At 49.0% G+C, this 23,530-nt stretch overlaps 1 protein-coding gene across 4 annotated transcripts in view; it reads right to left on the reverse strand.

Annotated features, from left to right (window-relative positions):
• Pknox1 (PBX/knotted 1 homeobox 1) overlaps positions 1 to 22,864 on the reverse strand; it is a 44,473-nt gene extending 21,609 nt beyond the window's left edge. For 2 of the 4 annotated variants that reach the window (XM_076917038.1, XM_034524199.2), the window contains exons 1-2: positions 22,707 to 22,864; positions 1,628 to 1,735 (exon numbers count right to left, since the gene is read on the reverse strand). In XM_076917038.1, coding sequence (XP_076773153.1) covers positions 1,628 to 1,678 — 51 coding nt within the window. In that variant the 5' untranslated portion in view covers positions 1,679 to 1,735; positions 22,707 to 22,864. Of the gene's footprint in view, positions 1 to 1,627; positions 1,736 to 3,353; positions 3,597 to 22,706 lie in introns of all 4 variants that reach the window. The other 2 variants (XM_076917036.1, XM_076917037.1) reach the window with 2 other exon arrangements.
• Positions 22,865 to 23,530: the final 666 nt, after the last annotated feature.

Raw genomic sequence — 23,530 nt, forward strand, 5'->3', positions numbered from 1 at the left:
ACAACTGGTCATCAAGGAAAGGGAGCCAGAGCCGCCTCGGCTCCCAGACGCCCTTGACAGACTTCCCTGGTGTCCCTCAAATCCTCAGGCTGGGGCAAAAGAGGGCAGGTGGCATTCCTTCTCTGCCAACTCGGCCCAGCAGGGACACAACAGCCCAACTGAGAAGGCCCAGGCAGCACTCAGCAGGACCCCAGCTGTAAGGAGGGGCCAGTTCATCTGCTGAGCTTCTTCTCAGCTGCTGTGGTGCACACCACACCTATGAAAACACTGGACACCTCGGTGAGTGAACCATCAAGAAGTTACCCTCATCAGAACACAAAAGTGCAAGCACACACAGGTCTGTAGTACAGGTCCACTAAGGGCGGCGTTACTAGGACAGTGCCATCCTATGCTTACCACTGGGGAGATAAAGCCATAAGATTCCCAGTTTATTTTATTTTGATTTACTTATATTTTTAAAACAATGTATCTGCATGGGGTTGAGTGGGTATATACACTACTAAGAGCATAGGTGCCCTTTAAGTCCAAAGGAGGACACTGGATACTATAGAGCTGGAGTGACAGGCAGTTGTAAGCTGCCAGGGTTTCTGGGAACTGAACTCAGATCCTCTGTAAGAGAAGTATACAGTCTTAATGTTGTGCCAGGATTCCCTACTTGTAATCTCATACTCAGGAGGCTGAGGCAGTTCAAGGTAGAGAGCATGAGACTCTGTCTCACCAAACAACATATCGAGGCTAGCCAGATGGCTAATAGCTAATGGAACTTGCTGCCGAGACTGACAAGCCTGGTACCTACACAGTGGAAGGAGAGAACTGATTCTTGCTACATGGCCTCTGACCTCTACACATGCCCTGTGGTACATGTACACCTATAAGCAACAAACAAACATTAAAACCAAACCAGAGCCAGGTACATGGTACACACCTATGCTCCAGTACTTAGGACACCAAGACAGGTGGATTGGAAGTTCAAGGCCAGTCTAGATTACGCAGAAAGACTGTCTCAGCACCAAAACCTCCAGAACACCCAGCTAAAGGGGACCAGCAGTAAAGTGTTTGCCAAGCATGAGACCCTAAACTCCATTACTAACACTGCAAAAATACAAACATCCATCCAGTTTTTCTGTCTTTTTTTTTTTACTTCCCAGTGCTGAGATCAACCCAGGTCTTCACAAATGCTAGGTCAGTGCCTATTTTGTTTTAGTTTTTGTTGTTGTTTTTTTGTATTGTGCTGGTTTTTGAAACCGGTTCTCTGTGTAGTTCTGGCTGGCCTTGAACTCAGGACATTCGCCAGCCTTTGCCTGTCTCCTGAGTGCTAGGATTAGCGATGTGTACCGCCAGCAGCAGCAGGCAGCAAGTGCCCAGTTTTTAATGCCCAGCACCACATGCTCGAATGCACAGTAAAAGCCTGGAAACGGTTTGGTGGCTGGCCAGGAGGTGGTGCCACTTAGGGAGTTAACATAAGCAACTGACAGCTCTGAACTCTGATAGTAATGGATGCCTACTATATTTAAAGTCGGATGTGCAAGCTCATGGAGACTACTTCGTCACATAGAGTGCTGTCTGAATTTAGTGTCAGGTCGCCTGGTGGTTGTCAGGATGCAGACTAAGTCTGATAGGGCCTTACTTGCTGTCCATCTTGATAGCTGTCTATACTTAGCGTCTGTGTAGCCATCATGGTTGGTAAGAGTCCACTTTAGACATCAGATCATCTTGGGTCAGAAGCGAACGGTGTCTGGGGAAATGAGAGAGAAGAGCACCAGTTAACACTTCCTTAGCATGCCTTGTCTTTCACCCCTCAGCATCATGCAATGTCTAAAAACGGCATACGTTTCCATGGAGGGGGCAAGCCCTGGACTCTAAGCAAACCCTCCTTGGCAACGCTACGCTTGCTTAGCAGTCACACATCTTACTGTGCTGGGCTCCAACCCACTATTATATGGTCAACCCCACTCCTTTACCCCTGACAGGGAGCCAGTCAATTCCTCCACATAAAAGGCACTGGGTAGAGCCCTGGGACACCCAAAGCACAGGAGTCAGCCTAGAGGGGCCCAGCCTTCCTTGAGTATATATATGGCAGTGGAGGGCGGAATAGGAGATAGTAGGAGAGATACCAGAGGCACCACAGGATAGGAGCATGAGAAGGAAGGGAAGGCAGGGTTCCCAGGATGTGTGGGCAGAGCAGGCCTCCCCGGGAAGGTCCATCTAAGAAAGGCCTGATAACCTGCTGAGACTAGAGGGAAAAGAAAGGAAATGGCTAGTGTGAAGTAAAACTAATGTGCCTCACAGGCGCAGATGGCACCTGACAGATACATCTGTGTGGAGCACAAATACGTAAGCAATGGCCATTTGCTTAGTGATGATAGAAACCCTCAAACAGTGCTGCAGAGCTGGATCCATGGCCAGGGTCTGACAAGCACGGGAGGGGGCGGGCTGATGCAGAGTGGCAGCACAGGGTCAGCCCCAGCTGGCCTAGAGCAGCAAGTTAGAGCTTGCCTAGTCACTTCAAGGCCAAGGGCAGGTACGTCGCTTGTTCTGCACTAGCAGAAGCAACTAAGGGTCACCAAAGGAAGTACAGTTACACTGGATACTGTGCTAAACAGAAGCACATACAACCCAAGTAGAGCAAGCCAAGGGCAGGAATGAGCAGCACACCCCAAGACAGCTCAAAGAATGGTAGGGTGTTCAGCCCTCCAGCAATGTAGTGGTAGCAAGAGCTAAGCCACTTCTTGAGCACATGGTAGCCTAGCCCCTGAGATTTCAGAATAACAGGGCCAAGGCCATACAGCTGACCAAATGTGAGCTAGATATATCTCGTTCTGAGGCTGTCCCCAGACACCAGAGCTTTTCACAGGCCCAGGAGCTAGCACAAGGGAAGGGACTAATACGTAAATTCACTGGATGCTATGAGGAAGATGGCTTGGGCACAGACACAAATCACTGACAAACCCTGGCAAGTCAATGTCAGGGGTGATGAGGTATGGGATCCAGGTTGGGATAGAGGATGATGATGGGGTAGTAGGCACCTTAGAGGAGAGGTCATCAAGTAGCAGCAGGCCACCTACCACCCCTGTGCAGAAGGAAGTCAGGAGACGAGATGGCTGAACAGAGTGGAGAAGATGGTAGGGGTGTATCTGACCAGGTGAGTTTGTGGCTACAGCGAGGAGAGCAAGTCGGTGGGTAGAAACCAACAGCAGGTGTGAGCAGTGGGTGACTCATGCTCTGACCAGACTGAATGGCTGAGGGGCACAGGAACCAAAGTGGGGAGCTGTAGGCAGGCACAAGTGTCAGAGAAGGTGAGCCGGAAACCTGCAGGTAGACTAAGGGAGCAGGGATGGGTCCAAGCTTCCCACCTGAACACCTGGAAGAACAGAGCCGTGGGTCCCGAGATGAGCAAACAGCTAAGAACAGCTCCGTGGCTTGGGAGGGAAACAAGGCAGGACATCTCAGGCTGCAGACCAGTCTCAAGATACCTTCCCGGAAACTGAGCAGAGGAGCCTGGGCGGGAATCACTTGGTCACCATCAGGGTACAGAGGGTACACATGGAGATGAGCTGAGTCCTCCACAAGACGCGTCCCACTCTAACACCCAGCACCTAAGCATGGACCAGATTTAGAAACAGGGTCTCACAGATGGAATGACACGAAGGGTCTTGAGAGGAGATACCTCTGGACTTACGTAACAACCAGTTACAATGGAGTAACTGCTTGTCCAGATACAAGGAGAGGAAGATTTGAGACACACAAAGAGGCTCATGATGGCAAGATAGCGGTCCACACTGAAGTAATACACCTGTAAGCCCAGAAGCCTAAGCACTGCTTGGGTTGCCAGAAGCTGGAAGAGGCAAGGACAGACCCCTAGAGCTGTCAGAGGGAGTGTAGACCTGTCTACAACTTGACCATGGATTTCTAGAACCATGAGAGAATCCATTTTTGGGGTGTGGTGGGTGGTAGGGATTAAGTCCAGAGCCTCCTCAGGCTAGGTGAGCACTGTACTGTTTAGTAGACGCAGTTTGTGGTCATTTGGCACAGCAGCCATAGTAAGTGAGCACACATCTACGCACAAAATGAAGCCAAGAGACTGAAGGGACCAGAAGGAAGACAGAGCACGGTGTGTGAGGGGACGGCCCCGAGGTCAGAGGATAAGGGCACAGTATGACAAGAGAAGCAGAGTAGAACTGCTTACACTATATAAGAGGGGGCCATGGTGGGCTATGCCAACCATGCTAAGAACTTCCTCGGGATCAGGAAGGGAGAACTGAGTCAACAGCTAGTGAGCAGGACTATGAGGGGCAAAACAAAACATGGCCCCAAACCTACACCATAGCACCACATTCCTATGAGCTGTCTGTACTAGGATGGAGAGGAAACCACTTTAAAGAAGCAGCACTTTTGACAGCCTTTGATGACAAGGTCTCATTATGTAGCCCAGGCTGTCCTAAAACTCACTATGTAGACCAGGCTGGCTTCAAACTCACAGAGATTCACCTGCCTCTGCCTCCCAAGTGCTGGGATTAAAGTCATGTGCCATTACGCCTGGTCTCCTAGTTAAATCTTTAAAATACTGTACCGTCTGTTAAATCTGTGTGTTCCACCTCACCCAGGACCCCATTCTTGAGACAGAGACCCACACACCTGCAGCTTGCTCCAGAGCTTCTCTTACTGCCCTTGGCTGTTGTTACAGTCTGGCTATCTTCCACATCCTGGCTTCTCTTCAGTTCTGCCTCCACCTTCCCCTGTCAGACCCAGCACAACACAGTGCCCTCAGACTTCCCCCCTCAGACCCAGCACAGCACAGTCCCCTCAGACTTCCACCCTCAGACAGAGCACTGCACAGTCCCTCAGACTTCCCCCGTCAGACCCAGCACAGCACAGTCCCTCAGACTTCCATGTCTGTGTAGGAACCAAATGTGAGATATTCAGGTCTCGGTTTGAACTTAGAATTCACTGCCCCGAGACACATTCCGGGAGGAGTACATTCCTTAGTCAGAGGACACTTGCTAGATTAACATTCAGAAGAGGAAAGGAAGCCAGGCAGTGGTGGCACACACCTTTAATCCCAGCACTTGGGAGGCAGAGGCAGGCGGATGTCTGAGTTTGAGGCCAGCCTGGTCTACAGAGTGAGTTCCAGGACAGCCAGGACTACACAGAGAAACCCTGTCTGGGGGCGGGGGGGGGGGGGACGGGGACAAAAACAAAACAGAAGAGGAAGGGAGAGGCTGATTAACATTCCTCAGACCACAGGGAAAGGAACCCACCTGTGGGTGGGGAAGGCCCAGAGCACGGAGACACATTCTAGGAGAGGGGATGGAATGGGATCCTCCAGGATGGGAGGTGGTCAGGAAACTGAGCCCTTAATGTAATAAACCTGGGCAAACAGAAGACACTCATTGTCATAAAAGTAATGTGCGAATCTGAGTCATCTATAGACCCGGACCTGGGAAGGTCAGCCTTTGTGGTTGCCCTCTGAGCTCTGTATAAAAGCTGCTCCCACCTTTGGCTTGGGGTTCCTCTTGTCTTTGTATAAGGGAAGCCCAGTATACTGGCTAACATCTTATCATCAATAAACCTCATGTTATTGCAGCAAATCCTGTCTGTGAGTGTCTCAGGGGAGTATGTCCCCTGGTTTTAGATCTTAGAGTCCAACATTTTGGAGGTCCCACCGAGATTCAATCTCTCAGACCCCACGGCTCCAGGGATCAAAGGTCAACTCACTCGAGCAGGTTTGTGTGCTGTCTGTCTGCTCTTTGTTTTTGTGTCTGTGAAGTCTCTGTGCACCTGTGACGGGGTGACCGTCTGTGTAGCCTGGTTTCTGTGCTTGTGGCAGAAGCAAGAACTGGGCAAGCCACAGAGGGCAGTTTATGACCCTGGGATAGGATCAGGTTACGAGTTCTGGGAGGGAATTCATGGGAGTGGAAGCGACGGGGGAGGGTAGACTTACCAGCACTTCGTAGGCCACAAGGCTTTGGGGGACACTCCAGGGTCTATCTGGGAGATAGGGCCTGAATCTGTTAGATTTGGTCCAGCGTAGGATGACCAAGTCATCTGAATCTGTTAAATTTGGTCCAGCGTAAGCTGGCCACGTTGTCTGGTTATTGGAGTCTCCCACCGGCAGTTTTTCTATGTCTTGATTGTGTAACCTGGTTTCTGTGCCTGTGATGAGGCAAGAACTGTCTGTATCACCTGGTTTATGCGCCACCCATGATAGAGGTGATCTGTCTGTGTTGTTTTTCTCTATTTTATTGGCGAACTGTCTGTGTGTTGGTTGTCCTTCTATGTGTTCTTAGACTTTGACTGACGCTATTTTGGACTGAATCTACTGTGTTAAACATCCTAATTAACTACTAAAAAAAGTTAAGAAAGGAGGTAACATGACCACCGGCAGAGGAGGAGATGGAGCCAGTACAGGAGAGCTGCTGCAGAGCAAGCAGACACCGCAGTTCAGGCAGCCCATCCACCGTGCATAGGGTGTTCTCCAGGTGGCACTGCATGGAGGGCGCCCTTGCCCAGTCCATGCTCGGTGGGCAACAGCTCTTGGCTCCCCTAGCACGGTGCCCTTGAACTGCCCAGCTGTGCAGGTTGGCAACCAAGAGAAAGAAGCTCTGTTCCTCTGCTGTCAGCGGAGGCAGTGGTGGGGCAGCATGCAACAGCTGCCTAGCCTGGCATGCGTGAATGCGTGACTGGGCTGGGGACCCCAGGGTCACTGCTATAGCAGTTTCCCACCTGCTGCTTGTGAGGACCTTGGCCTCTGGCCCCTTCTGGTACGAGAACCCAGACAGTGGAGGAGGAGAAGAGCCACAGCACAGTGGCTGCAGCTCCTGGTCTGCTCCCTGCTCTCTGTGGCTGGTGCTAAAGAATACGAGGGCATCCACAAAAAAAAGATAGGCAGGGCCCAGGTGATTAAGAACCTGGCAGAGGAGGACAGCTTCCCTGAGCTGTGGCAGTCAGACAAAACAGCCCCAACAAGATTATTCACCTGAGAGTTATAGTTCTATATTTTTAGTTTTTTAAAAAGAGAGAGAAAGAGAGAAATGAGTGGATAGTGCTGAAACAAGTCACGTGACTCTAGCTTGGGAACTCTGAAACAACAAAACTGCTTGCAGACAGCCACAGGTCACTTGCTGTGAAAAGTTACAGGCTGCCCTGAGAGTCAGAGAAACAACAACAACAACAACAACAACAACAACAAAAGGCCTCCGTTCTGGTGCAAATACCGATTTATAATAAAAAAGAGTAAGTTAGTTATTCTCTGCTTAGGGTAGCCACCCATAAGGACCTTCGTACAGGTGATCAAAGCAGTAGAGGAAAGAATCTTTGGGCCAGGATCCCTTGGGCACCCAGACCAAGTGCCCTATATAATTACCCAGATAAATCTAGTAGAGGAACACCATCCCCCCCCCCCAAAGTCTTTCTTCCCCAAGACCCTTGTAGGTTCTGGCTATCAGGAGTGCTCTTCAGGGCCGAAGAGCAAGGGGAGATACTGAAAAGAAAGAATGTTCCCTCAGACATGGAGACACCATCAACTGGCCAGGCCATGGTCAACAACAGGTTGCTTCTGACCAGATCTGACTGAGACCTTCATGTGGCAGAAGGTAAGGGGTACCTGAAAGCCCACACCAGATTCCATTGTCAGGTCTTAAGGGAGCTACATGAACCCCCCCAACCCCCCCTAATTTTGACCAAGGTACATGGGTTAAGCAGAGATCAGATGAGTTACCCACAGCCTTTCGAGAATAGCTCACAGAGACATTCTGTCAGTATAGACAAGGCTATTAGATACCAGACAAAAGCTTCAGAGGCTAGAGGAACTGCAGGATAAGTCATTAAAAGGTTTAGTGTAGGTTGCTGAAAAAGTCTACCATAATAGGTAGACATAAAAAAAGAAAGGTGACAGGAAAGAAATTTACAGAAAAGCTTGGCTATAATAGTTAAGAGAAAACAAAAAAGAGAAACTCCAATCAAAAAGAGATAGAAAACTCCTTAAGAAAGACCAGTGTGAACATTACAAGTAAAAGAACCAGCTGCTGAGCCCGACAATGCCCTAACAAATAGAAGCCAGGGTCAGGAAGTCCCAGACCTTGAGAAAAACACCCCCAAATGGTAAAAGTATTAGCTCTGGGTGAAGACAGCGATTGGGATAGACGGGGCTTGGACCCACCCAACTCTTGGTGGACACAGAAAATCAATACTCAGTTCTCCTCCATGCCAGTGGCCCCGTTTCCAAGAAAAGATCTTGGTTCCAAAGAGCCACTGATATCAGAATATATTCATGGACTACCCAAAAATTGGTGGACCAAGAGATGGGCTGAGTATCCCATTCATTTATGGTCATCCCAGACTATCCCTATCCTCTGTTGGGTCAAGACTTACTCTCCAGAATGGGGGCCTGTTGGGGGCCGACTTTAGCAGAAATCGGCTACCAGCTTTACAGCCATCTTGAGCCATATACCCTGACATGTGACTTGGATTACAATAGCCTACAACAGCTGAGCACACTCTGATAATCTTGGTTTAGATACTTTGAGATTAAAGGTGTGTGAGATTAAAGGTGTGTGAGATTAAAGGTGTGTGACTTAAGAGTGTAATTTAGAAATCAGATTTAGAGGCAAGACCTAAGGGCATGATTATAGGTGTGGCTTAGAAGTGAGACATATAAAAGGCTAGAGGCAGACAGAGAAAGTAACAGATTACTTGACATTAAGTAGAAGACACTTGGCTCTAGAGAGAACCAGACATAGCAGAGAGAAGACAGGTAGCAGGCACTTGGAAGAGAATTTGGAAGAAGTAACTTGGAACTTGGAGGAACTAGGAGCTAGGGACTAGGCGCTAGGAACTTAGGACTTGGTACTTAGACCAGGAAGAGAGACTGAAGAATAAATGGGATTGAATCATACTCTGTCTGGTCTCCATTCTTCGAGTCTGCCCTCACCCTCTCTCTTGGTGAACCCCGTCCCTCGGACCTGAGCAGCAGCTTGGACCGGGATACAGTGGCCGCCAAACTTGGGGCAGCCCGGGGCCTCAACAGGGGCCCAGATACACTTCCTACCCAATGGGCTGCAACTAACCGGCCCAAAAGGAGAACCCACGGGTAGAAGTAAGACTTCTACTGACCCCTGCCGGGAGCCAAGGCAACCTGCTTTACAGACGGGAGCAGTTTTCTTTATGCTGGTCAGAAACAAGCTGGTGCTGCTGTGGTGGACGGCACAAATGTCATCTGGGCTGAACTTCTACTCCCCACCCCTGGGCATGTCAGTGTAGAAAGCGGCCTTAAAACTTGGAGCTGACAAGAAAATTAACATCTACACAGACAGCAGGTATGCCTTTGTCACAGCCCATGTCCACAGGGCTCTATACCAAGAGAGAGGACTGCTCGCATCAGAGGAGATCTTGGATCTCTTGGATGCCCTGATGAAGCCAGCAACTGTGAGTACTATTTGTTGTCCAGGACACAGAAGGGAGGAGACTCAGTGGCCTGAGACAATAACCAGACAGATCAAGTGGCTCAAGAAGTGGCAGTGCAGGAGCCTATCCCGGTTATGGGCCTGCAAGAGACACCCACTAAGAAATGGGACTAGGCCTCACTTAAAACACACAAAAGAAGAAAAGACTCAGATTGCTAGCCACCCTACCAACTATTACCTAGAAAAAGAGACTATAGTGTACACAAGAAGGGAGAATTATGCTCCCAGAAAGCAAACAAAAGACTTACTAGGCTAAATGCACAGATGGACTCTTGAGAGATAAGCTCATCCAAGCAGTCAGGAGACCAAAAGCATATAATGGACCTCAGGTTTTGAGCCAGAGAGATAATAGAACAGCGTAAGGTATGCCAGCAAGCAAAGGCTTATGAGGCTTAGAGTAAACAGGAAAAATACCTAGGAGAAGACAGGCTAGAGAGCAATTTTACAGAAGTTAGGCCAGGAAAATATAGATACCCTCTAATATTTGTAAATACTATCTCTAGATGGGTTGGGGCTTTTACCACCAAAGAGGAAACAGCTACTGTGATAACCAAGAAGATATTAGAAAAAATCTTCCCGAGGTTTCCAGTGTCTGAGGTAATTAAATCAGATAAAGATCTTGCTTTTATTTCTAAGGTAAGTCAGAGACTGTCAGAGATATTGTGGACTAATTAGAAGCTCCATTGTTCATACTCTCCCCAGAGCTCAGGACTGGTAGAGAGAATGAGCAGAACCCTAAAAAGAGACCTTAATTAAATTTCCCGCAGAAACTGGCTCTGGCTGGGTGGTGTCCTTTGTCCTGTCCCTGTTCCAAGCACAGAATGCCCCTCTTGTGTGAGGCCCCCACTCCCTTGACTCACCCCCCCCCAAACGACTTTTCAGGCTACTAAGAGGCTGTTCCTGGTGCAGTTGACCATCCCGACCTCCATTGAAGTAATTGGAGTAACTTCCTGACTTCACATAACTCAGACCAGTGCCTGTGCCTGATGCCAACTAGAGAACAGCCAGACACCTGAGCAACCCCCTTGAGCTCAAGATCACCTGCTGTTCCACAAGGCCAAAGAACAGCAGGCCCTGACTCCTGAGATATCCCCACCCTAGAGACACAGGGGTGGATATTACCCAAATGTCGGAGATAAGAGACTTTTAAATCTAAACCGTGTCCCAGATACAGACTTAGAGGGTGGGGCTTAGAGTGCATATACCCAAAAGTTGAATGAAGCTTGTGATTCCAGGATTGGAATTACCCACAAGAAAAAGGGGGGACTGTAGGAACCAAATGTGAGATATTCAGGTCTTGGTTTGAACTTAGAATTCACTGCCCCAAGACACATTCCAGGAGAAGTACATTCCTTAGTCAGAGGACACTTGCTGGATTAACATTCCTCAGACCACAGGGAAGGGAGCCCACCTGTGGGTGGGGAAGGCCCAGACACATTCCAGGAGAGGGGATGGAATGGGATCCTCCAGGATGGGAGGTGGTCAGGAAACTGAGCCCTTAATGTAATAAACCTGGGCAAACAGAAGACACTCATTGTCATAAAGTAATGTGCAAATCTGAGTCATCTATAGACTGGACCTGGGAAGGTCAGCCTTTGTGGTTGCCCTCGTGAGCTCCATATAAAAGCTGCTCCCACCTTTGGCTCGGGGTTCCTCTTGTCTGTGTATAGCGGAAGCCCAGTATACTGGCTAACATCTTATCATCAATAAACCTCATGTTATTGCAGCAAATCCTGTCTGTGAGTGTCTCGGGGGAGTGTGTCCCCTGGTTTTAGATCTTAGAGTCCAACATTTGCATCTTCCACCTGCCTGCCAGAGCCTAAGTCTGCCCTTGCTACAAACCATCCTCCAGGCTTCTAAAATGCAAATCTGGTCATGTGACTATTTTCTCTGCCCAAGTCCATCTCCAGCTATCAGCCCACCCCCACCTTCCTTTCCTATCCCAAGAGTTCACATCCTCAAGCCCACTGTAGAGTGAAAAATTATAAAGGCTATTTTATGAAATATGTGTAGATTTCTTTGCCCTTAGACCTGGGCAGAAAAATGCAGGTCCCAGAACTCGGAACTGAAAATAAGATTTCAGGCCCCCCAGGACATTTGCTGGATGAATTCCATTCCTCAAGCCTCAGGCAGTAGGCCCACCTATGGGTGGGAGAGGCCCAAGGCACGAAGACACATTCCTGACCACAGATAAAGATGCTGCCACCTAGGTGGGGCTATAGCCGGCAGAAGTGAAGATAGTTAATCTGAAATCGTTGGTAAATGACAGGGTGGGACACAGTGACATGCTAAACCATTCAGGGTGGGTTTCTCTGGAATGTTTCACTATTCTTATGTTATGTATCCTTGGCAACCCCTCACCCCCCTCCTCACTCCCCTGGTTTGTGGTTTTTCCCTTTAAAACCCTCCATGGACTGGATGTTGGGGTCGAACTCCACTCCTGCGAGAGTGTGTGTGAGACCGCTGGCTGCCAGGTTTCTTCCCTAATAAAGCCTCTGCTGATTGCATCCAGGTATGGTTTCTTGTGATCTTTGGGTGGTCGTGATCTCCTGAGACTTGAGGAAGGGTCTCCCAAGTATGGGGGTCTTTACCACCACCTTATCTCTGTTCTCTCCCACCACAGGCCCTACCCCTCCCTATATGCTCTGCCCACCTTCTCCCCCATTCAGTGTGCATGGCTAGCAATGAATTGCATCATCCATATCACCTGGAATTCACAGAGATCTGCCTGACTTTGCCTTCTGAATGCTGGGATTAAAGAAAAAAGCAGAAGAGAAAGATTTGGAAAACAACAGTTTAGACACAGAGGAGCTCACGTAGAATTACAGACAAGTACATAATTGTAGAAAAGACTAGAGATATTAAAAAGAAGCCAAGTAGTGTGCACCAGGGCAACAACAGAGACGCTGTGAGGTCACCTCTGAAATCTTCCAGACAGCCTGCACCCATCCCCAGGCTTAAGGACATAAAGGCATAGACTCATGTGATTTCTCCTAAGAACAGAGCACTTCTGTGACTTTGCTATAGGAATCAAGTTTTGCAACCTGACAAATCCAAGATTTACAGGGTCTTGCACAGAGTCATGTACCCAGTTTTCAAAGGAAGGTCTAAGAGACCAGGTAAAGTGTGATAGGGCTGGAGTCCCTGCAGGCAGGCTTGAGTGCTGTGTGAAACACTGAGCATTAACTGGCATGAGATGGGAGACACTCTATGTGGGAGACACTGCTGATGCAGAATCTCTGTGGGGAAAGCTACAAGCAGAATGGAGCCAGCTTAAGAATGAGAATTCAGGGACAGCAATCAGCAGATCACAGAGGTGGAGCTATGAAGTGGAAACCTAAGGATTCTTTGGAAAGTCGGCTGGATGGTGTTTGGCTGGGGCAAATTCGTGAAGGTGGACACAGGTGTGAAAGGCTCAGGCAGACTCATGAAGGAATGTTTGGCTGAAGCAGACACAGGAGAGAGGATGTTCTGCTAAAGCAAGCATGTGAAAGGACACATGATGAAGGATTCTTTGCTGACGACATGCATGTATTGGTCTGCCTTACAATGCATAGCTGAGCTGCATTTTGGGGGACTCCGTAGAGAGAAATGCACCAAAAAACTTCTGGTGGTGTGCTGCTTCCACGGACTTGGGCTGATTGGCAATGATGTCAGCTGAGGGACACACAGAGGCAAGGCACATGGAAGACACGTGGTATTTGGAGGGTATAATTAGAACTCTACAGAGTGACAAAGAGAAGGTTTGGCTTGCTGGACAGCTAGCTGTGCAATGCTTGTGAGTCTCGAGTCTTCGTTGATCTTCACTTCCCTAAATTTCTCCTCATGTTCTTGTTGGTCCCTCCTGCTGACTCCAGCTGAGGCTGAGGCCTGGCTGTCTCTGTTAGGTTGCGTCACCTCTGTTGCTATCCTGACTCTATGGAACTAGACTGTGTAGAGTGAAAAATTATAAAAATCATTTTATAAAATGTATATAGGCTTTTCTTTAGGCCTCACTTTAAAGGGCATGAAAAATTTTCTCTGAAGCAAGCTAAAAATGTAAACTGGCCGGTTTGTTTGGTTTTTTTTGTTTGTTTGTTTGTTTGTTTGTTTTTTGGTTTTTCAAGACAGGGTTTCTCTGTGTAGCCCTGGCTGTCCTGGAACTCAGAAATCCGCCTGCCTCTGCCTCCCAAGTGCTGGGATTAAAGGCGTGCGTGCCACCACTGCCCGGCCTGACCGGTTTCAAGAGCCAGCTAACCACAAAGGGAAGAGAGGAATGCAAGTCATCTAGGTGGTGCTGAGAAACTAGTGACCACGATGACAGGGCAGGGCCATTTCCAGAACAACTGAGAAATAGTTCAGCAAGTGACAGGGCAAGGCCACAGTGACATGGCAAGACCACATGTTTGAGAAGAATGAGTATACAGAGTATTTTCCTCATGACCCTGACTCACTTAGGTTGGGTTCCTCTGGAATTTTCCACTATTTTTATGTTATGTTTCCTTAGCAACCCCTCACCCCCTCCTCACTCTCCTGGCTTGTGGTTTTCCCCTTTTAAAAAACCCCTCAGTCAGCTGGTCTTTGTCAATTCAGCTCCTGGGTGAGCAAATGAATTGACTGTTAGCCGGCTAACTCTCCTGAATAAAGCCTCTGCTGTTTGCATCCAGATTCGGTGTCTTGCGAGTTTTTGGGTGGCCATGATTTCTCGAGACTTGAGTGAGGGTCTCCCCTGAGAGGGGGGGGTCTTCAACTGCTGGTGTATCCATGAGGCATTTGCAAGTGGATGGAGCTGCTGCTGCTGACCTGTGAACTGAACTGCCAATTTCCAAAAAACACAGATGGAAGTTGCTCCAAGAAACCTTTCTAAACAGGTCCACTTCTATTGTATCCTTTCTTTTCCACTACCTCTGATAGGTGGTGGGCTAAAAGGGAGGTTAAAGTGTTTAGAAACCATCATTAAAAATAAGACTTAAAAAATCTTTGTTACAGAGCTGGCCAGGCCCTTCCAAGGGCCCATCCAGACACCAGGTGCCTAGGTATGGCACGTGCCCTACAAAGTTTAATGTTTCTCAACTAGTTCTCATTCTTGCTATGGTCCCAAGTCTTTAAGAGCTTCTTGAAACTTCAACCTGATGCTAATACACCTGTCTGAGACCTTTCAGGGACTTTACTAGCCACAAGATAAAAACCATTATTCTGAGCATATCGAGTGATGGCTAGGCCTTGGTTTTCCCTTCTCCCTGACCCATCCAGCCGCTTCAGGTTTCTTACAGGCTCCACTGTATCTTCTCCCAGGCCTGGACAGTTTCCATTTCTATGTAGAATGGTTTTTACATTCACTCCTCCACACAGACGTCATCTCACTGCTCACCAGCTGCTTGCACCAAAGCACACCTCTCGTTCAGTCCTGACCACAGCTGTAAGAAATCACTTCTTTTGATGAGTCATTGATGAGCTGATTTCCTCCCAGGCACAAATTTCTGTGCATTCCAGAGAAGAACTTCCGCTGCTTCTAGTCATCCCCACATTCCCAGCCACCTGCTACATTCCCAGTGCTGGTATACAGCAGGAGCTCAATTATTAAGTGACTCCTGAAGTCTGTACAATACAGGAATGACTTGTTCTATGAAAATTCCATAGAATTCACTCATCTGTGCCTGGAGCATGTTCAAGATGCTCCCTACCTGAAAGGTCAGCTCAAACCCTGCTTTCTTCATACATGACCCACACTCCCCAGAGGCACTGCCATCGTGCATGTGCTGTCCCTTTTTATTATTATACATACACCAATGTTTTGCCTGCAGGCACATTTGTGTATGCCTGTGCCTTCGGAAGCCAGAAGTGTGCACCAGATGCCACGGAATTTGAGTTACAGTGAGCTGCCATGTAGGTGCTAAAAGCAGAACCCAGGTCATTTGGAACAGCAGCCTGCCCTTAACCTCTGGGCCACCTCTCCAGCCCCAATGTGTCACCTTCAATCTACCTTCATATCTTTTTTTTTAAATTATTTTTCTCTAATTTCTTCTTAATCAAATTTAACAAGCACAAAATCAAATCTCCCCCCTTTGAATTAAATTTTCTTTTGCCTTAAGCTGAAACTTCAATCTGCGTGCTAGAAAATTCTTATTTTCTAGTAAATACATTGTGGATTTAGTTTCTCCTGAATACTATCTCTGCTTTATCTTGGCGGTGGGGATGTGTAATGTAGTTATGCATTTGTAAGCCAGAAAACTGCTGTAGTCATTCATTTATTCAGAGGCAGAAACCAGCCTTATTTTTGGAGACCAGGTCTAACTGTGTAGCCCTAACTGGCCTGGAACTCACTGTGTGTCTTCGTCTCAAACTCAGAGATCCTCTTGGCTTGGCCCGTTGAGTGCTGAGATTAAAGGTGTGCCCACCTCACAGGGAGTCTCCAAATCTCCTCTTAATTCCAAGAAATATACAGAAGTTATACAAATATACTCAAGGTTCCTATATAGGAATCTTTAGCTTTCCTTTCAAAGCTCTAACTAGGTTGTGTTAACTGTGGTCTCAAATTCTCATTCATCATGATTGTCAGGGTTTGATTCTGAGAATAGGTCTCGTGGCTCAAGAGAACTTTGAACCCCAATGCAGCCTCCACTTCCTAGAGTTGAATCACAGGCAGATGTTAAACATACCTGATCTTTCCTCTCTCCATTTTAGGAGAAGAGTCTGTTTTTAAGACAAGATTTCACCATGTAGCCCAGGTTAGCCTTGAACTCGCAGCAATTCTCCTGCCTCTGCCTCTTAACTGATAAAACCTAGCTAGGATTTAATTTTCTGAAACTTGAGGGTTTTTAAAAATCTGAACACAGGGCTAATTTTGCTAAGTGTTTATGTGGTGAAGACAATCTACATTTTATTTATTAAACACAGACTTCTGTCCATGTTTATTGGTTCATTTGTCATACTGTTTTTTGTTTTGTTTGGTTTGGTTTGGTTTGGTTTTTTGAGACAGGGTTTCTCTGTGTAGCCTTGGCTGTCCTGGAACTCACTCTGTAGACCAGGCTGGCCTCGAACTCAGAAATCCACCTGCCTCTGCCTCCCAAGTGCTGGGATTAAAGGCGTGCGGCACCACTGCCCAGCGTTGTCATACTGTTTAAATCCTCTGTATCAGCAGTTGTCACCTGGAGACAATTTGGGCACCCAGGGGACATCTAGCGATATCTAGAGACATTTCTGATTAGTGAAGCATGTGAGACCCTGACAGGCTGATCTGCCTCATGTCCTTCCTAACCTAACACTCTCACTCCTTTGAGAACTACTTGGTCACTGGTCTGCTGGGCATCACAGGAGATGGAGTGTTCCACCCCCCCTCCCCCAAAGAACTACCCCTTAGCTATAGGGCCATACAAATATAGGCGCCACCTGAATGAACGGACAAACACACACAGTCACAGAATAACCCTTAGCTCTAGGGCCACATAAACATAGGCCACAGCTAAGCAAATAGCACCTCCACTGGGTTTCTCTGTGTAGCCCTATCTGTTCTGCAATACTCAACTTTTCACCCACCTAAAGCAGTTATCAATTCAGGTGGTGATGTCTCAAGTCATGAGATAGGCCTTAGCATCCTGTGGTCCTTTCCAACTGCTAAAACTAACACAGGACAGCTTCCCCAGTGCTACCTGCTATCAAAGTCAGCCTAAACAACTCCAATATGGAAAAGCTAGATATTCTAGCCAAGTTCAGTTCTGGAGTCTGCAGAAAGCAAAACCAGCACTGAAAGAGACAGACATGACAGCAGAAGGCAGAAGGCAGATAGAAGACAGCACTCGAGAGCGCTGGGCTGTCTCGACATTTTTCTTCTATTACTAATCCTCCTTACGAGTTGATGGTCCTTGTCCAAACTAAACCTGGTTTTTAACACACCTGAAATGCCAGGACATTCTAAGAAAACTGGCAAAGGACACCTTCTCCAGGAGCTTTTTAGGGAATTAGTCACCCAGCACAAAGTCAAGGGAGTTTTGTTGTGTAAGAAATTTCAAGTGGGGCTGGATAGATGGCTCAGTGTTTAAGAGCACCAACTGCTCTTCCAGAGGTCCTGAGTTCAATTCCCAGCAACCACATGGTGGCTCACAACCATCTGTAATGGGACTGGATGCTCTCTTCTGGTGTGTCTGAAGACAGCAACAGTGTACTCACATATTTAAAATAAATCATAAAAAAAAAAAAAAAAAAAAAAGAAGTTGCAAGTAACTGGGGCTCATAAATCACAAATAGCCCTGGTTCTTATCCCCCAGCACAGTAATGGCCAGTCAATAAGTAACTCTTCTGAAGGAAAACATCTGCCAAGAAATCATCTTAGTTTTCAAAGCTTGAGAATGTGCCATTTAAAACTTAATATCCAAATAAAATCAGATATTAAATCTTACTAAAACAAAACCTGTGCCAGGCACTGTGGCACACTTGCAACCCCCACTTAACACAGCTCAGCCACATGAGAGGCTCAAGCAGAAGAATGATTTGAGGCAAGCCTGGGCTACACAGCAAATAAAAATGTACAGAATCCAACTAAAGGCATAGCAAAACTCTTATAACAAAGACACTGTGTTAGTTAAGAGGGTGAGTGCTAGCATATGTGACAGCACGCGTATGCAGGTCAGTCCTCTTCCACCCTTTTTGTCTGCTTGCTGCTGCATTAGCCAGGCAAGCTGGCCCAGGGACACTCAGTCTCTTTGCCTTCCGTCACACGGGAATGCTGGGATTTAGATGTGTTACCACAGCAGGCTCTATCTGGGTGCCTGATGTGGGATCTGAGCTTGGGGTCCCACACTTGTGCAGCATGCACTTACCTGTTATCTCCTTGGACATTTAATGGGTCTCAGATTTGAGGCTGAGTTAGATGGTCTATCATAGCTATGAAATTCATTATCAAAGCTCTAAGACTATGTGACTATCACCAGCATCAATACAAACTGCCACATAAAACTTGCATCATATCCTTATTATTAGAGCAGTGAAACTGTCCTGTGAGACACAGATGACAGACAGTTGGTAATATGTGTTTAACATGGACAAAGTCCCAGGTTCAATCCCTAGCCCAAGGAAAGCAGAGGAAGAAAGAGGAGAATAGGGACCATAACTCTTCCTAGCTGAGCACACTCTCCCTAGGACAAACTTTCTCCCTTGGGCACTGCCTGCGCTGCTCAGGGACAGTGACAGTGCAGTGTAGAAAGAGGCCCCAGGCCTTCTTCCAGCAGCTGCTGCCTTTCCATACCAGATTCCCTGTCAACCCAGCTAGTACCGTGTTGAGTGGCCAGAAGAAAGCCAGTTTTCAGATGCAAAACACAAAGTCAACAGTTAAATGCAAAGGCCCTGATATATCACGCATAACCGTTAAGATCTTTAAAAAAAAAAACGTGACACTTAACATTTTTTAAATTAAATTTATTTCTGTACTGTATGTGTGTACAACGCCACAGCTAGTGTGGAAGTTAAAGGGGAGCTTGCAGAAGTCATTTCTCGTCTTACACCACGTGGGATCTGGGACTGAACTCAGGTTGTCAGGCTTGGTGGCAAACAACTTTCTTTCCCCACTGAGCCATCTCTCTGGCCCAACTTTAAATTTTTAAAGTAAGAAACATTTATGTTAACATGCATAAAATTATATGATAATGCCAGATACAGAAGTACTTTTTCACAATTTATTTATGAAATATATGCACACAAACTAGATTCAAAAGTGGGCAAAGAACATAAAAGAAATTTCTCCAAAAACAAACAAACAAACAAACAAACAAACAAAAACCAGAAATGTCCAGTACACCCATGAAAAGATGCTCAACATCACTAATGGCTAGAAAATGCAATTCATACAATAAAATGTCATCTCACACACAAAGACGACAATTTTAAAAACAACCACACAGAACACTGGTGGTAGCGTGTAGCTCAGTGGTAGAGTGCTTGCCCACTGTTTACAAAGCTCTGGTCTTTTGCCACAATACAACCAAACACCCAAATGCCAGGATGTGGAGAATCTGGAAACCCTGTGTATAGCACTGCTACTGTGGGAAAACGGGACAGTGGTGCTTTAGCCAACATGATGAGGAAATCTATTCCACACACCTGTGTTCATGGCCGCGTTACTCACGGTAGCCAAAAGGCAGACGAACCAAAATGTCAGCATGAACTAAACGCAGAACATACACAGGATGGAACTTCACTAGGCTTAAAAATATGCAAATGCGGACGTAATTTTGCTAAGTGAAATGAGTCAATCACACAAAGGTAAATTATTATTCCACTTACATGGGATATCTAAAATTGGCACCTTCAGACACACAGAAAGTAAACTGCGGTTGCTGGGAAGAAAGAGAAAAGGCGTATGCTGTTAAAAAGGCAGCTCCCAGCACAGAGGTCAGTGTGCTGATGTAGGTGTAGGGAGAGCACAGAAGTCTGTGTCCACGGCTAATAAAGGGAAGAGGCAAAAGTGGGAGCTGAGAGAATGTGAGGGGGAGCTGGGTGATGACCAGACAACATGGTGACTACAGAGGGAGCCCACTCAGCCCATGGACAGACTCACCTCTATCAGAAGGTGAGCCCAGTAACTTATACACAGAGCACTGACAACCCATGCTAATCAGCTTACCCTCAAGAGGGAAGAAGGGCCTTCTAACTGTACCCATCAGGATGACCACACTCCATTATTCCAGAGAAAGGTCCAAGATGATAAAATCATCCAGAGTAGGGATGTTTGCAATCAGTCAGGGCTTTGTAAAGCAAGAGCTCGGTCGTGAACGACACCCCCTACCTAGTGGTTTCCTTCACCCCCCACACCTCCCTGGGAATGCTTGGAATAAGAGGCTGCTCCATCCTCTTCCCATCAAGAACCACAGAACATCAGAGAAACAGATCTCAACCACAGGCCAGCCACTACACTAACTACACTGACTGCCTTCTGGGGGAAATTTCCAGAAACAATAGCTGAACAGCTGGGGCTGCAGCAGGCCAGGTACCCGGCATCCCCTCAGTAATGTAATACTTAGAACAGCCTTTGTGGCCAGGCCTGTGTCTGCTTTGCACCAAATGGCTGTCCAGTCCAGACTTTGTTCATTCTACCAATCAACTTTTTCTACGGACCACATACTTTCACTCTGGACAAGATGGAAGCAGAATTCACTCGGTTTCAGCGCAGCTAACTGTAAGACTGCCTAACCCACCAAAGGCTGTGGCTAACCTCTCTCACCCTCAGCCACTGCTAGACCACACCACAGCATCAGGATATCAAGTTCTCCTGACTGTTGAATTACTTGAATTCCTTGTCACCTCTGCCAACAAAGCCAGGTCATGAGGAGGACCCTGACATCCATCCATCCATATTCCTACCAAAGACAGCTGAAATGTACATGGGTTTCTAATGAGGACAGAAACTGACAAAAACAAAGTAGCTACAGTAGCTTCAATGAGGAAGGCAATCAGATTAGATGAGCAGGACCACCATGAGGTATGTCCATAAAGCATTTGAGTTGTCACAGAAACCTCACCACACTCCTAAAGGACTCGGAGGGTTCTGCTCAGCCTAGCTGCACAGTGAGCTAATCTGGGGCTCTCAACACTTTGGACCGATTCTTTTTTTTTTAAAGACAGGGTTCTCTATGTAGCCATGACTATCTTGGAACTCACCCTATAGACCAGGCTAAAGAGATCCACCTGCCTCTGCCTCCTGAGTGCTGGGATTAGGGGCGAGCCACCACCAACCCTTAGGTCAAATACTTTTGAGAGCTATTTCAGTGTGACTGGTACTCTTTTTGACCCTGGGAAAGTTTCAGCTCCTGGATCTACACTTTGAACTCTGGCAAATCTCTTTTCCTCTCAATAGTTCTGGTTTTAACAACGCTGGGCCAAAGTCAAGCTTGTAACTGAATGTTACTACTAGTGTAGTGACTTTGTTTCCACGATTCACAATTGGGACTTCCTAAAGTTAGGATACAAGGCCACAGAAACGTTACGAAATGTAAACTGCTGCCCCCAGAATCACAGAGCCGGTTGAGGGGAACGAGCTATCTTTCCAGCCATGCTTCCTCTATTCTAAAGCACAGGGGACTCTCTTAAGGCGCATCCTCTCCTGGTACCCTGGTTCCAAAGTTCGCCAGGAAGAACCGTAAGCTTCAACGGTACATCACACAATGGTGGATCTAACACTCAAAGCGCTATTGCCAACGGGATGCCCGGCACGCACAGGCTGATAGGGTTTGCGGACTCTTGCCTGCCTCACCTGGACACCGAAAGAGCAACAAAAAGCGTGCTAGCAACGCGTTCCCGCCTCAGTCAAATCCTTCCCTGGAGCGTTTAGAGAAAGCTCATTTTTCTAGTGCCATGACAGGAGGCCTGCTTAGGGGCGTGTTGTTCCATCCTTTAGTGGAAAAGCACCCACATCTTTAAAAAAAGAGTAAAACAAAAACGAAAACAAAACAAAAAAACCCAAAAAGTCACTTCTGGAAGAAGCTTCCCTGGCGAGCCGACACCCACGTCTCAGCTATCCTGGATCCCTGATGTGTGCTCAAACTTGGCCCCCGCGGTCCCCGGGGCCCCCGCTCCCGAGTGGCGCGGCGGGACCGACCGCGCAGGCCGCGGCCTCCGGAGCCTGGAGCCGCGACATCGCCGTGCTCGGTGCTCCTAGCTGCACCGCTTCCCTTCCCCGATACACACGGAGCAAGCACAGCGGGCCAAGCGCTCCCGGAGAAGCTCTCCCCGACGGGCGGTGGACACGCGCGACGCGCTGTCACCGTCCGCGGACTCCCGCGGGGAGCCCCACGCCGGCTCGGGCCGCCCCTCTGGGCAGCCGACCCCGCCGCCATCTTCCTGCCGCGCCGCCCCCGGCCCTCGGCCCGCCGCCGCGCGCCCCCGCCGGCCCGCGCGCCCCCGCAGCCCGCGAGCCGCGCTCCGTGAGCGACGGTTAGGCGCGCGCCTCGAGCGGGCCCAGCGCGGAGGCCCTGCCGCCTTCGAGAAATTTCCGCGCCCCTGAACCCACACAAGGAAAACAAGCCGGGCGCGCCCCCGCGCCGCGGCCTCCGCGCCCCCTCCCCCATCGGCGCACCCCTCCCCCGCCCCCGCCCCCGCCCCGGGCGCGGGTCAAGTGCGGCCCCGGGCACCGCCCGCCCGACCGCCCGCCCGGCCCGCGGCGGAAGAGGCAGCGGCGGAGGCGGCGGCAGCGACGGCCTCGGCCGGTGTGATTGATAGGGACGGCGGCGGCGAGAGCGGCGGCGGCGGCGGCAGCGGAGCGGTTGAGTGACAGCTTACCTGGGTGCCAATCTTCATCACACTGACAAGCGGCTGCAGCAATCGGGACCCGCAGTGCCGCGCCCGCGTCCAACCGTCACGCCGACGCCGGGCCACGCGACACAGCCTCGCTCAATGGGAGGAGGGCGACGCCGACGCGCGCCGCATCAATATTCACCGCGGGGGCGGGGCCTGCCGACCCCGGGCCCCGCCCCCGCCCAGCGCGACGGCGGGCAGGGGGCGGGGCGGGTGGGGCGGGGGCGAGGCAGGAGGCGGGGCGGGTCCCGGAGGGGCGGGGCAGAGGCCGGTCCCGCCCCGCGGCGCGCACTCAGCCTGGCCCCACCCCAGCGGCCCAGCCCCGGCGCTAGTAGCAGCCTGCCCCGCCCCAGAGGCAGAGCTTACATTTCGGGACCACGCAGTGGGGCGTGGCCCAGAGAGCTACAGACCACGCCTCCTCTGCTCCCTCCCTTCGGAAAAAGGTTTGTAAGAGCTGGGTGGAACCATCTGCAGCTCGGTCGGGGAGTACGGGCTGTACCATCTGACTCTGGGCCTCCTGGCTCCAGCTCTTCGTCCTGAGCGGCCCCTCGCAATCAAGGTTCTGGAGCTGGAGTAGGCGCGGGGAGGTAGGCGTTCATCTTTGAGGAGGACTGAGCGGCTGAGATGTCTGTCCTGGGACCTGACCATGGATGCAGTCTCCTGACTGACCGTGAAGTGACTGAGGTCGGACATCTGGTCCGTTAGGACTCCAGGCCAAAAAAAAAAAAAAAAAAAAAAAGGCCTTTCCTTAGGAGGACTGGACATGTTGTCTCTAATTGAAGCTATGCCTAACCTGATCATCTGCAGCA

This window comes from Arvicanthis niloticus, chromosome 20, assembly GCF_011762505.2.
Source record: "Arvicanthis niloticus isolate mArvNil1 chromosome 20, mArvNil1.pat.X, whole genome shotgun sequence".
Classification (NCBI taxonomy): domain Eukaryota; kingdom Metazoa; phylum Chordata; class Mammalia; order Rodentia; family Muridae; genus Arvicanthis; species Arvicanthis niloticus.